Here is a 26,188-nt window from a genome sequence, read left to right as displayed (position 1 = left end):
TAGATACCATTCCGCATCAGCGTATTTAACTTAACCTGTAACATAAACATATTCTTTCTACAAGGTACGGCATAATACATGTCTGTGCCCACTACCCGTTAACATTTCCTTTAAAAATCTGCTGTCAACCACACTGCGACTTATACATTTTCATGTGACACAAGGATGAAACGAGGTTGCTGTGTGTTGGTGTCGAGTCATAAACTCACCAGGAAAGTGAATACATGTAATACACAATAAAAACACTAGGGGCAATATGTAATATTCTGCGAGGTGCCTGTAATTTTAAAGCGGCAATCATTTACAAGGAAAAACCACTTACTCTGATTAAAAAGTGCAGCGATGCAGCTATTGTAAATGCCAAATAAAAATACATTATCTTCATAAGTTTTGCCCTGAACGTGCCCCTTTTCACACTGATCTGAGAAAACAGGAAGTGGACGTTAATGGATAAACAAAAAAAAAAAAAAAGGTTATTCTTCTACATAAGGATTATTTAGCAATCAATGGGCTTAATTCAATTCAGCGTGGATTGAATAGCGCCTGCCCGGAGCCCCCGAAGCTATTCAATTCACTTCGCTGTCATCCCCAACTAAAGAATTTCTTCTTGCACCCCTCAGGGGGTGCGAGCAGAAATCAGACAAAACTTAGGTCCACAATGCTGTTTTGTGAAGCAGCAAGGCCAAAACAGCATCGCGGTGGCCACTTTTATAGATGGAGAATGCCCATTCTCACGCCTTAACACCCTGTTTAGTCCATGAGTATGGGCATGCTCCGACATGACAGCACGCTGAATTGAATAGCACCGGGAGCTAACTCCCTGCGATATTCAATACGTGATGAATTGAATCGAGCCCAATGTGACAAAAAGAGGATTTTGGTACTTACCGATAAATCCATTTCTCTGAATCCTCTAGGGGACACTGGAACAGTCTTATACAATAGGGGTGTGAACCTTGCAACCGGAGGTGTGGCACAATCTAAAATTAGCATTGTCTGCACAGCCGGCTCCTCCCCCTTCACAGCCCTCCTCCCTCAGTTTGAAAAATTTGACTGAGAGAATAGGACATGATACTATAGCACCTAGCGAGGAACCGACCCGTACAACAGATCGAACAGCATCCAAGAACTCTTCACCAAAAACGAACGCTGTTTGCATGACCTGTTCTAACAAGAACTTTGAACACAGCAGGTTGACAGCACCGAGGCGGGCGTCCAGTGTCCCCTAGAGGATTCAGAGAAATGGATTTATTGGTAAGTACCAAAATCCTCTTTTCTCTTTCATCCACTAGGGGACACTGGAACAGTCTTATACAATAGGGGACGTCCCAAAGTTATCCCCCAGGGAGGGAGTGCTGTCGGTGGCCTGCAAAACCAAACGTCCGAACTTAGAGTCTCCAGACGCAAAAGGTATTAAACTTGTAAAGTTACGCGAACATGTGGGCTGAAGACCACGTCGCCGCCCTGCAAAGTTGAGTAGTGTAAGCACCTCTGCCAGCCGCCCATGAGGCACCCACTGATCGGGTGGTATGAGCACCCGTCTGAACCAGAACCTGTTTACCACAGGAAAGATAAGCTTGCCGAATGGCAAGGCTAATCCACCTAGACAAAGACTGCTTAGATGTTGGCCAACCCTTCTCTTGCAAACAAATGGTCCGACTTTCTGAAGGACGACGTAACTTGTACGCATACTCGTAAAGCTCGGACACCATCCAAGGACACGTCCCCATCAGTGAAACCCTGGAAAGATGGGACCACAACTGGCTAGTTAACGTGAGACCCCAAAACCGCCAGACCTTGTTTAGCTGCTGGCCAACCCTTCTTTGGACTATCACAATGAACAAATGGTCCTACTCTCTGTAGAACGACGTACCCTGCACGTATATCCGTAAAGTGCTGACAACGTCCAAAGACACCATCTCTATATCCTTGAAAAGACTGAACTATAATTGGCTGGTTTACGTGAAACCCAGAAAATACACTTGGGAGAATCTCTGCCTCCGTACGGAGGACTGCCCTACTTTCCTGGAAAATTAGAAAAAAAAAAAGGACTCTTACACAATAAGACTCCCCAATCAGAGACCCATCAGGTCGAAACTAAGGTAAGGACCAGCGTGACTTTCCTGGAGATATATTTCAATCCTGCTCTCTCTAAAGGCTCAAAGGTAGTTGAATTTAAATATTTCAACATCAACTTTAGGTCCCAAGACTCTGTGGGAGGACGGAAAAGGAGGTTGTATCCTCAGAACTTCCCGTAAGAAAGTCTGAACTGCCTGTAAGGATGCTAAGCGCTGCTGACAGAGGATGGAGAGAGACGAAATCTGTACCTTCAAGGAGACTACACTTAGGCTTCTATGTAAAACGGCCTGGAGAAAACGTAAAAACCTAGACAGGTGGAAGCTCCTGGAATCCAACCTCCGTTCCAGACACTAGTCCATGTTTTCTTCCATATTCTTTAGTAGTGCATGGCCGTGACCGGCTTTCTAGCCGCTTTCATTGTATGAATAGCCGCCTATGGTATCCCTCTCCTTCTCACGATCCTGGTCTGAGTAGCCACGCAGTCAAACAAAACCTGTTCAGGTCTGGGAGGCGGAACTGCCCCTGTGATCACAGGCAGTCTCTCTGAAAAGTGGCCACTAGGGATCTTTCGCAACGAGCCCACTCAAGTCCGAGTGCCTATTTCTGTGGGACCAGGCTGGTGCAATGAGAATTGCCCACACACTGTTCCGTTTTGCCTTCTTTAGTACCCAGGGTATGAGAGGAAACGGCGGTAAAATGAAACACTTCTGTAAGACCAAGGAAGTGTCAATGCGTCCACTCCGTTCGCTGCTGTATCGCTCGTGCTTGCCACTACCTAGACAGCTGAATCTCTTTTTTTTTTTATTTCTTTTTTTTTAAAAAGCCATCAGGTCTACTTGAGGTCGGCCCCATCTCCTTACCACCATCTCCATTCCCGTATGCATGTCCTGGCGACTGAGATAATTTGCTTCTCAGTTTTCCAGTCTTGGAATGAACTACACCGAAAAGGACGAACTTTTAATGTTATCTTGCCCCTACTTGACGGTCTATGCATAATGTCCTAGCGATATTCTCCAACTGCATCATCACGTGTTGGCCCATTACTAGGTCTTCGGCTAAGAGAAGTTGTATTGTAACTACACTCCGCTCGAGAATGTTTATTGGTATACTGTTCTATCGTGACGTCCGTCTTTCCTCGAGGACGGCACTCCAACCTCTGAGACTGGCATCCGTTGTGAGGATCCCCCAATTCCAAATGCCGAATAGATGTACACCGAGGTGTAGAGAAACAGTCTGTGCCTGTAGTACCTGAGTCACCAGCCTCTGTATGTCTCTAGTAGGACTATCCTCAATTGTACAGTGTCGAAGAGGAGACCTGGAAATGGAATCCCTTGAATTGGCATTAGGTTGGATTTCTGGAATCACAATTCACCCATGTTGAGTGTGACCGTCTGTGGGCAGGACGAAAAAGGATTCGAAAAGAACCCCATTTCTCCTGAAGAGTAGGGCTATGCGTATCAATTTCCGAATTGTCGTCAGTAATGTCTACGCCTTAGAACGGAATGACAGCTTAGGCATTGTCAACATCTATATTCAATATAGGGAGAGAAACCCTGTTGATCTAAAATTCTCAAGTCTCGGACCCGGTCTCTCTAGACCTTTCCAACCCTTACCCCACTTAGGAGGTCCACGGTAAGTCTGTGTAGAGACCCGATTAGTGGCTATTGGGAATAGTCTGTTACCCGAGACTCCCCCGGTACGAGACTGAGAACCAAACTAGTTGGATAATGGACCAGAGTAACGGCTACTGCCTATTGGTCTAGTTCTATAATACCAGGTAGGCAGAAGATGCGTGAGAATTTGAGGAGTTGTTCTCTTCGATCAGCTGTTCCTGGAAGGTGGCCTAGATCAGCAGATCATTAATATAAGGCATGATCGTGACCCTTAACAGTCTCAAACTGGTGACCCTTATCTTTGTATAAAATTCTCGTGGCTGATGATATACGGAATGGTAAGGTCCCAACTGGTACTGATCTTTGACCAGTATGAATTCAAAGTATGCTCGATGAGGAGTCCAAATCGGGTTATGAAGGAATGTATCCCTTATGTCCCAAGACACTATGAACTTCCCCGGGTCTAGGCCTGCAGTGACCGGTCGGATTGATGCCTCTTGAATCTTTAGGCCGGTAGAAACTGGGTCAAACACTTCAAATTGATTACCATCTTTAAATTTATTGGACCAAGGAGGCTGTTCCTCCCAGGGAAATAGCCCTCCAACCCGGTAACGGCTCTTTAATGACACAAGAACCGCCCATGTCCGTTTGAGATGGTCTTGTCACTAGAGGTTTGGACTTCCCTGTCAATTCCAACCTACATGTGACCCCTGTTTTGCAGTGGGACTGTAATAAGTAAGAATGTTCTTTAACAGACTAGGCAGGGGTGAGCCTCTGTGGGATCCGAGATTCTGTTGTCACAGAAAACATTGAGAGATATAGTTGAGATCTGGAAGCTAACTTCCACAGCAGCCTGATAAAACATGTGGTTAACTCTCGGCTATGCCCCGTTAGTCAAAATTTTCATTTGGGAATTTGGAAGTATGTAATGATCACTTCTAGGTAGTTACGCCTCTAACGGTTCGCCACCGTTTCGAGAGTCAGCATCAGGGATCACATTTCCGTTTAAGGCCATTATGTTATACTCTTGTGGATGGAGAAATTTTAACTATGAATTTCTCCCTATTTCGGATGGGTTTGCAGCCCATACTCAATTGTTGAAATATATGTCAGGTTATGCCTTCCGAACCTTGACAGACACTGTCCCCTGGTAGTGTGCCCGTTCTCGAACAGTCGCACACCCCAGGGTTGTTGACCTTAGTGCCCATTTATTTGAGCAACCATTTACCTTAGATAAATATGTACATACCACTCAGCCGGACTTTCACCTATTAGCATAGAAGGAAAAAGGCCGTAGACATATTTGGAGCTCTGAAGAGTATTTTCAAATAGCTGGAAATCTTTCTTTCTAGAAGAAAGGTGATTTTTGTTACTTACCGTAAAATCTCTTTCTCTGATTCCATCTGGGGGACGCTGCGCCATTACTTGTGGGTTAGAGGTGTGTGGTTGTGGAGTTTGGCACAGAACTATTAAAACCTGACTCCTCCCCCCTCTAACCCCTCCCATCTCCTTCCTGCCTAGCCAGTACCTCAGTTAACGTTTAGCCAAGCCAAAGGAGATAGATCAAAGAAAATTAACTGGTTAAACTAGACAAACATCTGGGAGGGATCGCAGCGTCCCCCAGATGGAATCAGAGAAAGAGATTTTACGGTAAGTAACAAAAATCACCTTTTCTCTTTCATCCATCTGGGGGACGCTGCGCCATTACTTGTGGGATTTCCCAAAGCAAGCTAATAAGAGGAGGGAGACAGGGACGGCATAGCCGTCTTTAATATACGACGCCCAACAGCGGCAGTCTCCAAACCAAAAGTATGAAAACGGTGAAAGTATGTGTGAAAGTATGAACTGACGACCAGGATGCCGCCCTGCACAGTTGCTTAACAGATGCACCACCGCGAACAGCCCCAAGAGGCTCCAACAGCTCTAGTAGAATGAGCCCTAATTGAGTCAGGAACCGAAACATTAGCAGACACGTAAGCCTGTCTTATGGCCGAAGTTATCCAACGGGCCACAGTATTTTTGGAGGCCGGCCAACCTCGTTTCGGAGCATCAATCAAAACCAGCAAGTTATCCGTACGCCGGAATGACTCGGTGCGAGACAAATAGACACGTAAAGCTCGAACCACATCCAGGAGAGCTAAATGAGAGTCCTCCCCAGGAGAAGATGTCGGAGTAAAGGCCGGAAGGACAATGTCCTGATTTAAATGGAATTTTGAAACAACCTTTGGAAGGAAAGAAGGCTTAGTCCGTAGAACCACCCGGTTCTCATGAAACACTAACAAGGGGGGTCTGCAAGAAAGAGCCGCCAACTCAGATACTCGTCTAGCTGAGGCAATAGCCAACAGAAAAACAACTTTCTGTGTCAGATAACGGAGTTCAACCGATTCTAAGGGTTCAAATGGAGAGGTCTGAAGAGTCGTAAGGACCAAGTTTAAATCCCAGGGAGGAACCGGAGGGACAAAAGGTGGTTGAATCCGAAGTACTCCCTGCAGGAATGTTTGAACCTCTGGAATATTTGCTAGTTTCTTCTGAAAAAGAACCGATAAAGCTGAAACCTGACCTTTTAGTGAAGAAAGCTTTAGGCCCTTGTCGAGACCCTCCTGAAGGAAAGAGAGTAGGCGAGGTAGCCTAAACAAATGCGGAGTTAGTCTCTGTTTTTCGCACCCTGCAATGTAAATACGCCATATCCTATGGTAAATGCCAGAGGTCACCGGTTTCCTTGCCCGAATCATCATCTGAACAACCGATCGAGAAAGACCTTTTGCCTTCAAAATCTTGGATTCAAGAGCCAAGCCGTCAAAGCCATCCTATGTAAATCTGGGTGGCGACAAGGTCCTTGAATAAGAAGATCTGGTCGCAGAGGTAGGCGAAAGGAGTCTGACGACCATACTTGCGCAGTAGAGCGTACCACTGTCGACGCGGCCAATCTGGAGCCACTAGAATCACTGCGAGACCCTGTCGCCGAATGCGTTGAAGTAGACGCGGGATCAGTGGAATTGGCGGAAACACATATCCCAGTTGAAACTGCCATGGAGCAGTTAGAGCATCGATCAGGAATGCCTGTGGATCCTGAGTCCTTGCGCCGTAGTGAGGAAGTTCTGCGTTGAGGCGAGACGCCATCAGGTCTATGTCTGGCATTCTCCATCGGTCCACTAGAGAGAGGAACACCTCCTGATGAAGTTCCCATTCTCCCAGATGAATCGTGTGATGACTCAAAAAGTCTGCTTCCCTCCTGGAATGTGGATCGCGGAGATCACCGGAACCCAACGTTCCGCCCACGTGAGGATCTGAGCGACTTCTCTCATTGCGGACCAGCTGCGAGTTCCTCCCTGTTTGTTGATGTAAGCCACTGCGGTGGCATTGTCGGACTGCACACGAACTGGTTGACCCTGTACCATGGTTTGAATGTGAAGGAGTGCATACCGAATCGCCCTTAGTTCCAGAATGTTGATTTGCAATTTTGACTCCTGATTGCTCCAGCGTCCCTGGAAGTGATGAGTCTGGAACACTGCCCCCCCAACCACTGAGGTTTGCATCCGTGGTGACCATCATCCAAGACCAGATCGTGAAAGGTGTACCCTTTTTCAAATTCCGACTGTGAAGCCACCATTGAAGAGACTGACGAGTCTTTACCGACAAGCGGATCAACTGTAATTCGAGACGCGGTTCTGTCCGAGTCCAACAGTTGAGAATCTGAGTCTGGAGAGGTCGGGCATGAAATCTGGCATATGGAACTGCCTCGAAAGAGGATACCATCTTGCCCAACACCTGCATACATCTGAGGACCGACACTACTGGTAAGTGTAACAGGGTTCGGATTCTGGACTGTAGTCCCTGAATCTTGTCCGCCGGAAGAAACACCTTCTGGCTGTTGGTGTCGAATAGAAGTCCTAGAAAAATCATTGTCTGAGAAGGAAGTAGAGATGACTTTGGAAAGTTGATTATCCACCCGAACGATTGTAGCGTCTCCATCGTGAGATGCAGGTTCTGAGTGAGAATCTCCGCTGATGGTGCCTTGACCAACAGGTCGTCCAAATATGGAGTGATGTTGACCCCTTGACAACGGAGAACTGCGACTACATGACCTATGACCTTTGTAAAAAACCCAGGGAGCCGTAGAGAGACCAAAGGGAAGAGCCTGAAACTGAAAGTGCTCCGGGCCCACTGCAAATCTCAGTAGAGATTGATGTCCTACCCAAATCGGGACATGTAAGTAAGCGTCTTTTATGTTCTTGAATTTTTGGGTTAAGGGATACGGGTTGAGAGCCTTCAGATTCAGAATGGTTCGAAACGAACCATCCGGCTTGTCTACGAGAAAAAGACCTGAGTAAAAACCCCGACCCCTCTGATGAGAGGGAACCGGAATGATTACTCCATTTTGTAAGAGGGTTGTTATTGCCTGAAGGAGAGCTTGACGTCTGGAGGGATCGTCTGGGAGAGGTGTTATAAATAGTCGGGTTGGGACTGTTTCTTCGAAATCCAACATATATCCTCTGGATATGACTCCCATTATCCACCGATCCGGTTTCGATAGGAGCCACACATCCTTGAACTGAAGTAACCGGGCCCCAACCTTCTTTGATCCCTCCAGGAGACCTGAGGCGTCATGGCTCAGGTTTGTCGGCAGGCTTACTGGCCGGCCTGCGAATAGCCTGGGATCCTCTTCCTCTGAAAGACCCCCGTCTTGGAAATCTGTAGGAAGCACGAAAGGATTGGAAACTACCTCTGCCCTGTGTACGAAAGGACCGAAACCTTGTAGGTTTTGGTTTGTGAGGTGCAGATGGAAGGAAAGGGCTCTTTCCTCCAGTAGTGTCTGAAATAATCTTCTTTAACTCTGATCCAAAAAGAAACTCACCTTCAAAAGGCACTGCCGTCAAGGTTTGCTTTGAGTCAGAATCAGCATTCCAAACTCTAAGCCACAAAGAGCGTCTTGCGGATACTGTCAAGGCTGAAACCCGAGACTGTAGCGCAACTGAATCCAACCAGGTCTCACCCACATAAGTGAGGGCCTCCGAAATCTGCTCTGCTAATTGGATGGCTTCTGACGGATCGTCCGACTGCATTCCCGATACCACCTGTGCAAGCCATTCATCCACGGCCTTAAGTACCCAGGCACTCGCCAGTACTGGACGGAGGGAAACACCTGATAAAGAAAACATAGATTTTAGTAATGCTTCTATCTTCCTATCGGTAGTGTCTTTTAAGGTCACAGACTGTACCGACGGAATCACCGTAGCTTTTGCCAGATGTGAAATAGGAGCGTCTACCTTTGGGTCCGTCTCCCAAAATTTAGTATCTTCCTCCGTAAAGGGATATAGAAACTTTAACTTTTTAGGCGCCTGAAAACGAGAATCCGGCTTAAGCCAGGGTTCTTTTAAAATATCTGCAAAGTGAGAATAAGAAGGGAAGGCAGTAACCTGTCTCTTCTGTCGTTTGAAGAAGGGGGAAGGAGTCTCCTCCACCGCCGCGTCCGGAATATTAAGAGTCTGACGAATGGCTTCTATTAGCAATCTAACTTCCCATTCAGGATCTACCTCCCCCTCCTCCAAAGGAGATGACAGAGTGTCCGCCTCCTTACCTGGAAACGCTATAGCTGGTAACGGCTGCGATCGCTTAGTAGCAGTCGAACTGCTGGCCGCATTTACAAACTTATTTAAGGACTGAGTTAAATCAGTGATACTCCTGCCCATATTCTGGGCCCACAAGGGCTCCACCTGAGTCCGAGCAGATTCAGTCTCTCTAGACTGACGCAAATCTGAAATTGCACCAGAACATGCTGTACATAGAGTACCCGCGTCAGTACTACCTTTTGCTAGCTTTGAGCCACACTGAGAGCAGGAAAATTAAACCACTGAGGCCGTTTTTCCCTTTGAAGGTTTGTCCGGTTTACTAGTCATTTTCTCTATTCTGAATGTACTAAAGAAAGTAGCATACAATTGTGACTAGTGACCTTTCAATAGGAAATTTATAGCTTGAAGAGATCTCTGGGACTGTAACCCAGTATGCTGGCTCTCTTTGCCAAGTAATAAACAGCCTTAGCCCATTAGCTTGATTGTAATCTCCCCCTATGAATAGCCCCTCTATACTTGCGGTTTTGTAAATAAAGTCTCCCCCTGAGAGGCTCTCCTGTACTGCACAGCGTCCCCTCCGGAAGATGGCGTCAGGCAAAGTGACGCGCGCGCGGGCAGAGCAGGGCGGGAAGCCGTCCCTGCACTCCTGTTACTACGCGATCAACCGGAAGTTCGGGCTGCCGCGCGTTGCTAAGTATAGCGACTTACGCGGCGGCTTCTCCGGGATCCCCGTCCGTCCCCACAGCCCCTCAGACACTACTGCGGGTGTAGGGATACAGGTCTCCGGCATAGCTCCCGCTGGCGGGCTTGCGCCGGGGGAGAGGGGGTCGGGGGGGGTGAAATATTAATAATCAATAAAATAAATCAAATAAATAAATATTAAATAAAATAATAATAATAATAATAAAATAATAATAAAAGCAGTTAGGGACAGCCCAATACTGTCAGTGACAGATTGTGGCTGTCCAGTACCTTTTTGATCTGTCGTTTTAGTGAATAAAAAGGCCCCAGTGACCAAGGTATGGTGGCCCTTTCTGACAGCATCCTTGTTCCATTTATACCTGTCACCTGTAGACAGGGACTAGGTATAGAAAAATAAGAAAGGAAAAAAATCTAAGGAGAAAGAAAAAACTGTGTCTGTACTCCACAGGCACAAAACTAAAACTGGGGTACTGGCTAGGCAGGAAGGAGATGGGAGGGGTTAGAGGGGGGAGGAGTCAGGTTTTAATAGTTCTGTGCCAAACTCCACAACCACACACCTCTAACCCACAAGTAATGGCGCAGCGTCCCCCAGATGGATGAAAGAGAAAAATATATAATTAATATAAATACTCCTTCTACCAACACCACCAGACCACCACCTGTTGACACAGATAGAAGTTAATTGGGTGACCATATCTGATGCTCCCTCCTCCGCAGACCTGTCAGCAGCGTCTGTTGGAGGCATTATGCGTATATAAATATATAAGTAGATGTACACTGGAGTTAACGTGCTGGTAATAAGTCCTAGTATTCTTGGCTTGTGCATGTGATGATGAAAATGCACCCCCACAGAATACATTCTTTATAATAAACAACGGAATACCGTAGCTGATGACGGGAACAAATGTACACTGGATTCACTGATAAAAAATACAAAAAAAAAATTAAAATAAATATATTCTTCTAAACAACAGCCTTCTGCAACCCTCGCAACGCCTCACTGTGATTCAGTTCTGAGGTCGGGGTTGATATCCAGGCGTTCCCTTTATTTTCACAGGATCTTTGTATTAGATGTCCTTTTGAAAATATAAAGCGTACATCTACTATGTTTAATAACACATGGAAAATCCTCTGCATCAGAGATCTACAAGCAACCAGCAGAGGGAGTATACTCTACACTAAAACACCTCCCCCTGTTCTAACTGGTCAGGACTTATGGCTCCACTCTAGGGGGCGTATAGTTTCCCCTGAACAGCATCTTGGCGCCTCTTGTATCTTAAAGATGACCGCCACTGAATATTTTTGTAAACTTCATTAATGTTCCCCTAGCGCCTCAGTCAGCGCTCCAGCTCCCTTATATTAGGCAGCCCTCCTAACTAGTTTATTTTAAACTTTTACATTTCCCCCGCGCGCCGGGTCCCCCTGCCGCTTCCCTCGCTACTGTCTGGTGCTGTGATAGGAGCCGTGTACTATGTAAGAGCGGCTCAGGTCTCCCACTAGCAAAGGCGCTGTTGCTATTAAGTAACCCAGCGGTCCAGGGAGTGCAGGGACGCTGCGGCTGTTAGCCGCGGAAACACGGAGCCAGCGGCGGGGGGAGCGGGAGATGCTGCGGCTGTCAGCCGCGAATGCAGAATTACAAACCCGGTGTGGGGGAGGGCTTGGAAGGACTCTGCCGCTGTTATAACCTAGTGGCTCAGGGAGTGCAGAGGCGCTGAGGCTGTCAGCCGCGGAGACACGGAGCCAGCGAATGCAGTGCTTACAAAGTAGGTGGAGGGAGGGAGAGCGGGTCTGCCCGGACACCAGTGTCAAATGGAGAGGTGACACTACAACCAGTACTCACAGTTGCCCTGATGTTTCGGATTCTCCTGGAGAGAGAGATGTAGATCCCTTTAGTTGGGATCCTTGTCTCTCTCTATTCTGAAGACATTTGTCCCCCTTTTATTGGGTTGAACTTGTCTTCATGTAGTAACGCCTGCACCCTCCTTTCATTTAGGAGGGATTGGGCACCATCTTCCTTTTAAAGAAAAAACCTGCACCCTCCTTTTAGTTAGGAGGGATTGGGCCGGTCATAAATGACAAAACAAAAAATATAAATACATTTCTTTATGGAGCAGAGCTCCCATATTGTGCTTCTTTCCTCCTAGCACAATTTTTCAAACTGAGGGAGGAGGGCTGTGAAGGGGGAGGAGCCGGCTGTGCAGACAATGCTAATTTTAGATTGTGCCACACCTCCGGTTGCAAGGTTCACACCCCTATTGTATAAGACTGTTCCAGTGTCCCCTAGTGGATGAAAGAGAAAATAAGATGCCACCTCATCTGCTTTACAAAAATGGAATTGCAGCAAGTATAGGCTTGTTGTGTCTCTATAAGATCTCATTCACCAGCTCATATACATTCTTGGTGGTAGATTTACTAAAGAGTCTAAAAATTGAAAGTGTTGGTGTTGCCCACAGCAACCTGATTCTAGCTAGCAATTCTCTGGATTCCGGATGATAGGTCGACAGTCAATAGGTCAACCCTATATGGTCGACATGATAAAAAGGACGACAGGTTCATATGGACTACACGCAAGCTTTTTTTTTGTTCTTTTTCAACTTTTTCATCATTTACCATCCACGTAGGCTACGACTGGGAATGGTAACCTTGCCAGAAGCGCGGAGAGCTAATCATGCCACGCAAGTGGACGCGATACACTAACTGGGGTCACCATTTCCATGTTGACCTGTTGTACCTGTCAACCTTTTTCAAGTGTCTGCCTTTTACATGGTGACCTAATGACCCTGTTGACCATATGGGGTTGACACACTGACTGTTGACCTAATTCTGGTCGACCTAATGATCCACACCCCATTTCTCTACTGCATCCTAGAAAATGATAGACAGAATCTGATTGGTTGCTATGGGCAACACCATCACTTTAAATTTTTAGAAGCTTTACTAAATCTACTCCTTGGAATCTGCGAGAGACTCTGCAAGCTATGGGCAACACTACAGCCTGTAACCTAATGGGTGTTATATAGCGGTCTACTGCCTGTAACCTAATGGGTGTTATATAGCGGTCTATAGCCTGTAACCTAATGGGTATTATATAGCTGTCTACAGCCTGTAACCGAATGGGTGTTATATAGCGGTCTACAGCCTGTAACCTAATGAGTAACATATAGCGGTGTAAAGAGTTTTTATGTAACCTAATGAGTAACATATAGCGGTGTAAAGAGTTTTTAGCACGGTGAGACATTGGCGTATCTATAATGGATGCAGTGTGTGCGGGGTCCAGGGGTGCCCACTCCGCACCCATTTGTTTAATACTTACCTCTCTGGAGTCTCCCGTCGGAGCCATCCCTTCTCGGCAGTGCAACAGAGTCTGAACACTAGGGGGAACAACTCCGGAAACGTGGCACGGCGGCCATTTTTCCAGAGTTTCGCACATGCGCATTGGGAAAATCTTCAAGAAAATGGCCGACGCGCCGTGTTACCGGAGGTTTGCGCATGCGCAACAGTCTGTGCACAGACTCTATTGTCGCTGCGGAGAAGGATGGCACCGCAGGGGAACTCCGGAGAGGTAAGTATTGAAACCTTGTGCATCGGTCTGAGAGGAGGGGGCTCCTGATGCAGAAGGCTGCACACGGACCTCCTCCTCTCTTAAAACGCCCCTGCGGTGAAACTCTGGAGGTGGGGGGTGGGACTGGGAGGGTCACAGCAATATATTCTGCAGCTCTATTCCATAGATAAAACTAAACTGCAGATGTCTCTGCAAAGCTGTACCTACAGGATCTCTTACAACTGTGTCCTTCTTAAGTATATAAGCATAAATTATATATTATAATGAGCCTTTATTATAAAGATAGTACAAAGGTGATATATACACACATAACAACTACATTTTTTCCATCTATTACCTGGAGGCTTTTGGCAATCCTTGAACCTACTACAAGGCACAACAGGGGTGAGGTCAGCAGAGCCAAATTCTCAAACTGGAGTAAATATCCCAAAAACACAGAGAATAAGTACATTTTATGTACGTCATGCACCTAAGAAACAAAACAACAGTCATGTGATCAGCAATGGACATTGTATAAAACCACATTCTGCCTGGCTGAGCGCAACGACACTGTTCACAATCATCTAAGGTCATTGTGGTAAAATCTGCAAGAGTCAACCTTAGGAAGATGGGCTTTATTTTATTCTGTATTGCAATGGGGTTTTTTTTTCAACCTGCAAATTCCATGGAATTAGGAAATTTATGTAACGGGTTTTTTTTTTTTTTTTGCAAACCACAGAAGATTTAGCATCGGCCCTTTAAATTTAAACGAAAACAAAAAAAGGGCTTTGATAAATGAAATGCAAAACCCTTACTTGTGACTAATGACTGTTGGTGCTAATAAAGACCAGTCAGTGGGTGGATGGATGGAGTGGAGCAGAGGTTGAAAAAAAGAAATGAAAAGAAGAAAAAAAAAAAGGTCATACATAAAACGACTTCTGAAAATGAATTCACATTATATGACATCACAGAGCTATCTGCCACTGCATGAGCCTGATTCACAGATGTACGTTAATGCATTCGCAGCTGCGATCCCATATGCAAATGACACAGACGCCTGGATTTCTATTGACGCCCGCTGGCAGCTTCACTAATCCAGAAAACTGCGTCCAAATACACAGCGGAGGTCACACATCCCTTGAAAACCGACTGAGTAACCTTACTTATGCCCTGATTGGCCACGGGAATTGAGATGCTGGCGCTGTGTTTTCTGCATACGGGATCGCAGCTGTAGATGGAGTCAAGCCCCGGAAATGGTTGCGACACATCTGCATTTACGCCACCACTCCCTGTTACCTTTACCAAATGGTCCCTGACTGTCAATCACTTTACAAAATAATCCTCACTGCAAGCGGCATCGCTAAGGTACCTTGGTGCATACGCAGTGCAACCGTGATGCTTGCACAGCCGGACGATTATCACTCAACTCCGTAAATATTGGCATTAAGTATATCTGGGAATCAGGCCCTAGGTGTGGTCATTTGTTTCCAGCAAATTGCAGTGGCTTCTGTGATGTTGATGGCATAAAAGGAATGGAAAGCCTGCAGCCTGCTAATATACCTACTGTTCAGGTTTGGGGTTTGTATCAGACAGTTTTACCTTTTCTTTCTTGACGAGTGACAGGCCATCAAGCAGACACAGAGACAAGGCCTGTATGAAAAGCAGGTAGTGGCTGTACTCCCACATCATTATAAAAGTGTAGGTAGATGCACTCATCAGCAGGTAACAGAACCTCTGCAAAAGGAATGCAAGAGTGACAGATAATCAACCACCGATCCACAACCCCGCCAGAAGAGCAGGACGAGAGATCATTGAGAAAGTCCTAAGCTAAGGGGTCTATTTACTAAGCCTTGGATGGACATAAAGGCAACAGAGATAAAGTACCAGCCAACCAGCTCTAACTGTCATTTTTCAAACCCAGCCTGTGAAATGACAGTTAGGAGCTGATTGGCTGGTACTTTATCTCCGTCCAAGGCTTAGTAAATAGACCCACCCCTAAGTATCACCCCCTTAAGCCGGTTATAACGGACACATTTTTCATCACATCAAACTAACTCAACAATTGTCTGACCATGAAGTTGACTCCATACACTGACAGATATATCATCAGATAAGCCAGATATACTGTCCCTAGCAGTCGTATCACAAATCCTTTCTCCTTACACATTAATCAGTTTATGATTTGACTCCTAGACAAAATAAAATAAAGATCTGGACAGTAGGGGCCTGCAATGAACGAATGTGCAAAGATCCCCACTAAACTCTAAGCAGAACTAGCACTTTCAGCCAATTGCCGGTTACTGCAAAATCAGGATGAAACCCCACAAAAGGGTTCCCCCGATTTTAGACTGAACAGCACTAGGCCTTGCCAGCCTGGACTAGTGGTACAAGAGACTAGACACCAATACAAGGCTAGTTGGAATCCTTAAGGGGGCTGGTCTTGCTAAAATTGTAAAGTTTTTATTTTGCTTTTTAAAAGGTCTGAAATGTTGACTTTATAAAAAATATTATAATTTTTTTTGTTTAATCATCAATTGTGGAGACTTACTTCTATTTACTCTAATGTTCATCATTCTTCTGGCACCCACCTGCATGACCCTCGTGGTACAGAGCGCCCACCTCCAAGCTACGGTAATATTGATAGAATAGTGGGCACTCCCAAGGTGATAGTAATCCAATTTAAGGTTTGGTGCCAGAACATAAATAAAATAGTAAATGCAAAAATGCATAAATACTCTGGTTTATTTAGCAATCATTATCAATGTTTCGGACCTACGTACGCCTTTTCCATATACAGAAAATATCCGTTCTTGGCAAATAAAGCACAATAGACAACCGACAATCTATGTGCACTGCAAATGTTGCTGGCACAATTATTCAACTTACGTTAATAGCCAACATACAGAAATGCTGTCCTAATTGGAATTGGTAATTTGCATGTAGGGTTGTGCATCACGTTTGGCTGGATTGGCCACATCCTCTGCTCTATAGCGCATCATGTGGTAGGGGAGGAACTCCAGGGGCAGCAGAAGGATAAGTGATGAGATGTTCTGCAGCAGAACTCTGGCTAAGGCCCATACACACTGTGAGATTCGGGCTATGCCCGATTCTCACTATGCGACAGGGGCCAGGTCGGCACATAGTCAGTATCGCAAGCACACTCATTATGTGCTTGCGATAGTGACTATGTGCGATTTTGGCTAAATGTAAATTTTGACTCTCTCTTCTATAGAGAGAGTCAAAATTGACTTGCCTGCACAGTCTATCTATTCTTGAGATGCCGACCGTGCAGGACCACGCATCGGCATCACAAGGTGACTTTCACCTTGCGATCTGCACTAACTTTTTTTTACAATTTTGACTATATAGTCAAAATCGTAAGAAAAAATCTCACCGTGTGTACACACCATTACTCTTACCTCTACAGACAAATTGCTGTTGTTCCTTAGAAAGCCTGTGAGCGCAGCAACCTGACACGCAAAGTACGGGAGAGCCCAGTTTTCTCTCAGTGGAATGGAGTCTTCCATTCGCGTAGTATCTGTCCTGGAAGGAAACGCAGGAGGCAGCAATACAGAAACATATATTAATTCATCTGCTATCTACTGTGGAAGTACAAATAGGCAAAAAAAGGTCTAGCATCGGGCTAATTAACTGAATGAGGCATACTAGCAAAACCGTTAATGAGGACCTATACTTGTCCATCAAACTAGATGCAACAGACTGTTCTTTACGTAATGAATGACCTGTTGCATCTAGTTTGATGGCCAAGTACAGGTGCAAAAAAAAATCCACTTACAATCAGCATATATTTGCTTACTTCTAGCTCAGAATTACAGATATTTTGTCGAGTACGCCCTTGCTAAACTTTGCTTGCCCTGTCCCAATCCAGTTCTGCCTTTTAAGTTGAGCGAGGGCAGATGTGATTGAAGGGTGCCGTCTGTATTGGAGATACCAGACACATTGTTAATTTGACCAGACCCATTACAGAACCCATCTGTCCCAATCCATAATGCTGGCAGTTAAAATGCTTCTCAACAGGTTTCCTTATTTAAATAAAATTTATATTATGCCCGTAGGTTTAATAGCTAATGTCAGTACACGTGGGGGAACTTTAGGGGGACATGTACTAAGCAGTGATAAAAGCGGAGAAGTGAGCCAGTGGAGAAGTTGCCCATGGCAACCAATCAGCTGCTCTGTATACTTTTATAGTATGCAAATTATAAATGTTACGTCAATGCTGTGTGGTTGCCATGGACAACTTCTCCACTGGCTCACTTCTATACTTTTATCACTGCTTAGTACATCTCCCCGCTATCTCACTGATCAAGTGGAGAAGCGCAAGAAACTAGGCCAATGTCTGAAAATACTCTCTGAGCATAAGAGAAGAACAGTGAAGCCCACAGCATGTACTACCAAGTACTAACATAGGTGGGAATTAACATCAATGGGCTTGTGGATATGTGTTTATCTACAGCCAGCATTTTGTGCTTAGAAATGTGCATAAACACACATATGTTACACGGCAGTGACTGTTTAGTGGTCTAATTGCTGAAAAATAATAAAGGTAAAAATAAGAATTTACTCACCGGTAATTCTATTTCTCGTAGTCCGTAGTGGATGCTGGGAACTCCGAAAGGACCATGGGGAATAGCGGCTCCGCAGGAGACTGGGCACAACTAAAAGAAAGCTTTTAGACTACCTGGTGTGCACTGGCTCCTCCCACTATGACCATCCTCCAAGCCTCAGTTAGGATACTGTGCCCGGAAGAGCTGACACAATAAGGAAGGATTTTGAATCCCGGGTAAGACTCATACCAGCCACACCAATCACACCGTATAACTCATGATACCATATCCAGTTAACAGTATGAAACATAACTGAGCCTTTCAACAGATGGCTCATAACAATAACCCTTTAGTTAACAATAACTATATACAAGTATTGCAGACAATCCGCACTTGGGACGGGCGCCCAACATCCACTACGGACTACGAGAAATAGATTTACCGGTGAGTAAAATCTTATTTTCTCTAACGTCCTAGTGGATGCTGGGAACTCCGAAAGGACCATGGGGATTATACCAAAGCTCTCAAACGGGCTGGAGAGTGCGGATGACTCTGCAGCACCGAATGAGAGAACTCAAGGTCCTCCTCAGCCAGGGTATCAAATTTGTAGTATTTAGCAAACGTGTTTGCCCCTGACCAAGTTGCAGCTCGGCAAAGTTGTAAAGCAGAGACCCCTCGGGCAGCCGCCCAAGATGAGCCCACTTTCCTCGTGGAATGGGCTTTTACTGATTTAGGATGCGGCAATCCAGCCGCAGAATGCTCCAGCTGAATTGTGCTACAAATTCAGCGAGCAATAGTCTGCTTAGAAGCAGGAGCACCTATTTTGTTGGGTGCCTACAGGATAAAAAGCGAGTCAGTTTTCCTGACTCCAGCCGTCCTGGAAATATAATTTTTTTAAGGCCCTGACTACGTCCAGTAACTTGGAATCTTCCAAGTCCCTAGTAGCCGCAGGCACTACAATAGGTTGGTTCAAGTGAAAAGCTGATACCACCTTAGGGAGAAACTGGGGACGAGTCCTCAATTCTGCCCTATCCATATGGAAAATCAGATAAGGGCTTTTACATGACAAAGCCGCCCATTCTGACACACGCCTGGCCGAAGCCAAGGCCAATAACATGACCACTTTCCACGTGAGATATTTCAAATCCACAGTTTTAAGTGGCTCAAACCAATGTGATTTTAGGAAACTCAACACCACGTTGAGATCCCAAGGTGCCACAGGAGGCACAAAAGGGGGCTGAATATGTAGCACTCCCTTTACAAATGTCTGAACTCCAGGCAGTGAAGCCAGTTCTTTCTGGAAGAAAATCGACAGAGCCGAAATCTGGACCTTAATGGAACCCAAGTTTAGGCCCATAGTCACTCCTGACTGTAGGAAGTGCAGAAAACAACCCAGCTGAAATTCCTCTGTTGGGGCCTTCCTGGCCTCACACCACGCAACATATTTTCGCCAAATACGGTGATAATGGTTTGCGGTTACTTCTTTCCTGGCTTTTATCAGCGTAGGAATGACTTCCTCCGGAATGCCCTTTTCCTTTAGGATCCGGAATTCAACCGCCATGCCGTCAAACGCAGCCGCGGTAAGTCTTGGAACAGACAGGGCCCCTGCTGTAGCAGATCCTGTCTGAGCGGTAGAGGCCATGGGTCCTCTGATATCATTTCTTGAAGTTCTGGGTACCAAGCTCTTCTTGGCCCATCCGGAACCACGAGTATCGTTCTTACTCCTCGTTTTATTATTCTCAGTACCTTTGGTATGAGAGGCAGAGGAGGGAATACATAAACCGACTGGTACACCCACGGTGTCACTAGAACGTCCACAGCTATTGCCTGAGGGTCCCTTGACCTGGCGCAATATCTAGTTTTTTGTTTAGGCGGGACGCCATCATGTCCACCTGTGGCCTTTCCCAACGGTTTACCAACAGTTGGCAGGCTTCTGGATGAAGTCCCCACTCTCCCGGGTGTAGGTCGTGTCTGCTGAGGAAGTCTGCTTCCCAGTTGTCCACTCCCGGAATGAACACTGCTGACAGTGCTAAGACGTGATTTTCCGCCCATCGGAGAATCCTTGTGGCTTCTGCCATCGCCATCCTGCTTCTTGTGCCGCCCTGTCGGTTTACATGGGCGACTGCCGTGATGTTGTCTGATTGGATCAGTACCGGCTGTTTTGAAGCAGAGGCCTTGCCAGACTTAGGGCATTGTAAATGGCCCTCGGTTCCAGAATATTTATGTGTAGGGACGACTCCTGACTTGACCAAAGTCATTGGAAATTTCTTCCCTGTGTGACTGCCCCCCAGCCTCGAAGGCTGGCATCCGTGGTTACCAGGACCCAGTCCTGTATGCCGAATCTGCGGGCCCTCTTGAAGATGAGCACTCTGCAGCCACCACAGTAGAGATACCCTGGTCCTTGGAGACAGGGTTATCAGCCGATGCATCTGAAGATGCGATCCCGACCACTTGTCCAAGAGGTCCCACTGAAAGGTTCTTGCATGGAACCTGCCGAATGGAATTTTGCTTTGTAAGAAGCTACCATTTTCCCAGGACTCGTGTGCAGTGATGCACCGATACCTGTTTTGGTTTCAGGAGGTCTCTGACTAGAGATGACAGCTCCTTGGCTTTCTCCTGCGGGAGAAACACTTTTTTCTGTTCTGTGTCCAGAACCATCCCCAGGAACAGCAGGTGTGTGGTAGGAACCAGCTGTGACTTTGGAATGTATAGAATCCATCCGTGCTGTTGTAGCACTTCCCGAGATAGTGCTACTCCGACCAACAACTGCTCCATGGACCTCGCCTTTATAAGGAGATCGTCCAAGTACGGGATAATTAAAACTCCCTTTTTTCGAAGGAGTATCATCATTTCTGCCATTACCTTGGTAAAGACCCTCGGTGCCGTGGACAGTCCAAACGGCAGTGTTTGGAATTGGTAATGGCAATCCTGTACCACAAATCTGAGGTACTCCCGGTGAGGATGGTAAATGGGGACATGTAGGTAAGCCTCCTTGATGTCCAGGGATACCATGTAATCCCCCTCCTCCAGGCTTGCAATAACCGCCCTGAGCGATTCCATCTTGAACTTGAATTTTTTTATGTATGTGTTCAAGGATTTCAAATTTAAAATGGGTCTCACCCAACCGTCCGGTTTCGGTACCACAAACAGTGTGGAATAGTAACCCCGTCCTTGTTGAAGTAGGGTCACCTTGACTATCACCTGCTGGGAATACAGCTTGTGAATTGCCTCTAGCACAGCCTCCCTGCCTGAGGGAGTTGTCGGCAAGGCAGATTTGAGGAAACGGCGGGGGGGAGACGCCTCGAATTCCAGCTTGTACCCCTGAGATACTACTTGAAGGATCCAGGGATCCACCTGTGAGCGAGCCCACTGATCGCTGAAATTTTTGAGGCGGCCCCCCACCGTACCTGGCTACGCCTGTGGAGCCCCCGCGTCATGCGGTGGACTCAGAGGAAGCGGGGGAAGAATTTTGATTCTGGGAACTGGCTGACTGGTGCAGCTTTTTCCCTCTTCCCTCGTCTCTGTGCAGAAAGGAAGCGCCTTTTACCCGCTTGCTTTTTTGAAGCCAAAAGGACTGTACCTGATAATACAGTGCTTTCTTAGGCTGTGAGGAAACCTGAGGTAAAAAATTTTTCTTCCCAGCTGTTGCTGTGGATACGAGGTCCCAGAGACCATCCCCAAACAATTCCTCACCCTTATAAGGCTCTATGTGCCTTTTAAAGTCAGCATCACCTGTCCAGTGTCGGGTCTCTAATACCCTCCTGACAGAATGGACATTGCATTAATTCTGGATGCCAGCCGGCAAAATATCCCTCTGTGCATCCCTCATATATAAGACGACGTCTTATGTTCGCAAAAGTAGGATTTTGGTACTTACCAGGTAAATCCTTTTCTTTGAATCCATAGGGGGCACTGGAGTACTCTTGGGATATGGACGGCTTCCACCGGAAGAAGGCACTGAATAAATTAATTTTTTTTTAAATTGCGTATTTTTTATTGAAAGTTTTAAATGAACATCCCAAAAAGAATAATATGAAAAAAAATAAAAAAAAGTATACATATAAAACAAACAATACCGGCAGGTATAGTAAAGTATGCAGGATGCAATCAGAAGTACGGTCAGACAGGAGACACAGAATACAATTGCAGTACATGTCTAATAGTACAGGATATACATTACGCCCCACATTATAGCAATAAGCAGTAAGAGTAAGAGCCCACAGGCGCCATGTGAGCTCACACATTGAGGATAAAATGATAAAATAAAAAAATAAAAAAGACTGACCCATGAGGCGTAGAAAAATACAAAAGTATTGGCACTGCAAATTATAGATAAAACACCTGCCTGAGTATACAGAAAAAAAAAGATAAATAATTAAAATCCTAAGACCTCTGCTGCTCCTAGAGATAAAACAAAAATCCCTACAATACAGAACAAATAACAAAACCCCCCAAAACAAACCACCTCAAAACCCCCCACCCTGTATAGCCTATCCCCAACCTAGGTATACCTGGATCCCCAACCCCCCCGCCCCCCATTAAACTACGTGACCTAACTGTCTAACACCCCCCTCCCTCCCTTCCCTAATACCAGGATAAATAAAAAATAAGTGACTGGGGCAAAAAAAAAAAAAAAAAGAAGAAATATCGCCGAACAGTAAATAGAGTAGATCTCCCTCATATGAGAATAAAAAATAAAAATAAAAAATGAAAATGCAAATATAGAGATATGATAACCGACCCGGAAATATAAGGAATAGTGCTGGTAGCACCCTACAGGAACAACAGTATATAGAGATATGTAACCCTTAAATAAGCGATGGTCAAATAAAACGTATCTTAAAACCATCAAATAACGAAATTATATCAATGGTAAGACATACAAAAAACAATAGAACATAGTATTTAAGAAAGTATCAACAATAAAATAGAACACAGCCAAGGACCCGGTTACCAGTGAGGTATTATACAGACTTGGAAAGAAAGAAAATCAGTCCGGAGGATAAGCCCACTCTGGAATCAAGTCATTTAGCGGTACACGAGCAGTAGTCAGGAAGGTAGTGGAGCCAGCAACCATCCCGCACAGCATTAGCCAGATAGATAAGAGGATAGGCCACAGTTCCACGGTAAATGTAGAATGGAGAACCATCCCTCTCCCAAACATCACAATTAACTGCGAAATGATACAATACCGTTCTCCCCCATTATCAAGGAGGTCACACTGCGGACCCTCAAAGAAAATTGCAATGGAGGTCCATACGGTCACCAACGATGAGACGGAGGCAGTCACCGACATCCCACGCGCCATCACCCACTGCAAATAACGGTGAATATGCGCAGGAAGAATCCGCAACTCCCCCATTTTGTTCACAATGCGTTCGTCGGAGGAACCTCCAGCATTAAGCATAGACTGTAGCGGAGCGGCAGGCATCACAGATACAAGCTCCCCCAAAGGTTCAGAGGGTAGCAGCACTGGTGGGCAGGTGGACCCCACAGGAGAACCAGTTACTGCAACAGTCTCTACTCCAAACATATTAAGAACCCTTTGCTCGGATTCCGCGATAGCCTTCAGGATGATTGAGACCGAATGTTCAGAAGTATGAACAGGATTAAACATGGCTGCAGGGGGGAGAAGCAATATACTGTAGGAGCAAGAGGAAGATCCACTGGTAGAAAGGGAGCAGAGTTATACACACAGGAGCTCGGCTCATCCAAAGAACATAGGCGTGTGAGTCCAGCAAATGTGTTCTAGAGGTGAGAGGGAGCCAGGCATACAGTGCTCTTCCCTGCACTACGGTTATAGTTAAAGCTCTGTCCCAAATTCACAGGGAGTGTTGTCTCTGTAATACTATGTGCTCAGTAATATCCGCACCAGGGGAGAAGAAGGGGACAGGCAGTGGAATGTGTGCTGTGTATAATACAAGCTCACCAGCCCTGAGCACATTGGCCCCAGCAGCTGAGTGAGGGCAGAGCTGCAGCAGGAGAAACAGCCACACTGAGAGCAGAGTCTGCCTCAGGATCCAGTCACAGACTGCACCAGCCAGTAAGTTAGGACTCTTGGCACAGAGGATCCCCAAATTCACACTGCAGGAGCAGAGGGGGGTACTGCACTCTTGCAGAAATTTTCAGCCACAGAACACCAGGGAAACAGGAGATAGATCAGGATATTAGCAGGAGCTCTGACAGGAAGCTGCCTACACAATGCTGTGTCAAGCCACGCCCCGAATAAATTAATTTTTGAGACTACTCCTCCCCTCCATATCCTCGAGCACTTCAGTGTTTTTTACTGAGCCGAACAGGATCGATAGAGAGATTGACAAAAGGAGAATTACCTATAATCTCACGGACAACAATAAAGTTGACACAAAACGTAACAGACAACTAAACAGTTGACACCCTAACTGATTAACCTTTGTTAAATTTAAACCAGTCGTGAAAGTGTGTTACCATAAGAACCACTGAACTTCCTAAAACAGATAAACTGCTCTGGGTGGGCGTCCAGTGCCCCCTATGGATTCAAAGAAAAGGATTTACCTGGTAAGTACCAAAATCCTACTTTCTTTTTCATCCACTAGGGGTCACTGGAGTACTCTTGGGATGTACCAAAGTTTCCTCCGTGGCGGGAGAGCTGTTTGGCACTTGTAACACTAAACGGCCAAAGCTAGATGCTGATGCCGCGAACGTATCAAACTTGTAAAAGCGCACAAACGTGTGCACTGAAGACCAAGTAGCCGCACGGCAAAGCTGTGTCGTAGAAGCCCCACGACTCGCTGCCCATGACGTTCCCACAGAACGTGTGGAATGAGCTGTTACTGATGTAGGTGGCTGTAACCTAGCATGAAGGTAAGCCTGACGTATGGTCAGTTTGATCCATCTGGATAAGGTCTGCTTAGAGGCTGGCCAACCCCTCTTAGCCGCATCATAGAGAACAAACAACGTATCCGTCTTACGAACCGTAGACGTTCGGGATACATAGACGCGTAATGCGCGAACCACATCCAACGTTTCAGCATTCTCTGTTAATACCGGAACTACTATTGGTTGATTGATGTGAAAAGACGACACTACCTTTGGTAGAAAAGCGGGATTCGTCCGAAGTTCCGCTCTGTCATCATGAAAAACTAAATACGGTGACTTGCACGACAAGGCACCCAGATCTGAAACTCGCCTAGCCGAAGCTAAGGCTAAAAGAAAAATCGTTTTCCAAGTGAGAAATTTAATATCCACTTGTTGTAAGGGTTCAAAGTAATCGGACTGTAAGAAATCTAAAACCAGATTCAAGTCCCATGGTGCTGTAGGTGGAATGAAAGGAGGCTGTATCCTCATTACACCCTGTAGAAACGTATGTATTGACGGCAACGAGGCCAATTTCCTTTGAAAGTAAATTGACAACGCAGATACCTGCCCCTTTAGTGTGGAAAGACGTAGTCCTCCATCTAACCCCATCTGTAAAAATAACAAAAGACGGGATAAATTAAAAGATGATGTCGGAAACTTCCGAGCTTCACACCAACCTATATAAGTACGCCAGATTCTGTAATAATGAGCTGCCGTAAACGGCTTCCTAGCTCGTACCATGGTTGGTATAACAGACTCCGGAATGCCCTCTCTTCTCAAGATGGCCTTTTCAACAGCCACCCCGTCAAACGCAGCCGCGCTAAATCGGGGTAAAGGAACGGACCCTGTTGTAACAGGTCCGGACGTAGTGGGAGTGGCCACGGATCGTCTGCGAGTAAACCGAGGAGATCCGAGAACCAAGTTCTCCGAGGCCAATGAGGCGCTATTAGTATGACTGTGACGGACCCTCTCTTGATCCGTTTTAGCAACAGCGGGAGCAGCGGAAACGGTGGAAACAGATACACGAGGCTGTACGGCCACGCGGCTGTGAGAGCATCCACCGCCACTGCCCCTGGATCTCTTGTTCTGGACACATATCGTGACACCTGATGATTGTGGCGGGATGCCATCAGATCCACCTGAGGGTAACCCCACCTCTGGATCAACATCTGAAACACTTCTGGATTTAATGCCCACTCTCCTGGATGAAAATCCAGACGACTGAGAAAATCTGCCTCCCAGTTGTCCACTCCCGGAATGAACACTGCCGACAATATCACC

At 46.1% G+C, this 26,188-nt stretch overlaps 1 protein-coding gene across 4 annotated transcripts in view; it reads right to left on the bottom strand.

Annotated features, from left to right (window-relative positions):
- DPY19L4 (dpy-19 like 4) overlaps positions 1-26,188 on the bottom strand; it is a 132,741-nt gene that overhangs the window by 52,079 nt on the left and 54,474 nt on the right. For all 4 annotated transcript variants that reach the window (XM_063924126.1, XM_063924128.1, XM_063924125.1 and 1 more), the window contains 4 exons: positions 16,925-17,048; positions 15,105-15,239; positions 13,864-13,995; positions 323-421 (listed from right to left, as the gene is read on the bottom strand). In XM_063924126.1, coding sequence (XP_063780196.1) covers positions 323-421; positions 13,864-13,995; positions 15,105-15,239; positions 16,925-17,048 — 490 coding nt within the window. The remainder of the gene's footprint in view (positions 1-322; positions 422-13,863; positions 13,996-15,104; positions 15,240-16,924; positions 17,049-26,188) is intronic.

This window comes from Pseudophryne corroboree, chromosome 5 (genome assembly GCF_028390025.1).
Source record: "Pseudophryne corroboree isolate aPseCor3 chromosome 5, aPseCor3.hap2, whole genome shotgun sequence".
In the NCBI taxonomy this organism is placed as follows: domain Eukaryota; kingdom Metazoa; phylum Chordata; class Amphibia; order Anura; family Myobatrachidae; genus Pseudophryne; species Pseudophryne corroboree.
This window is presented reverse-complemented; position numbering and strand designations above follow the sequence as displayed.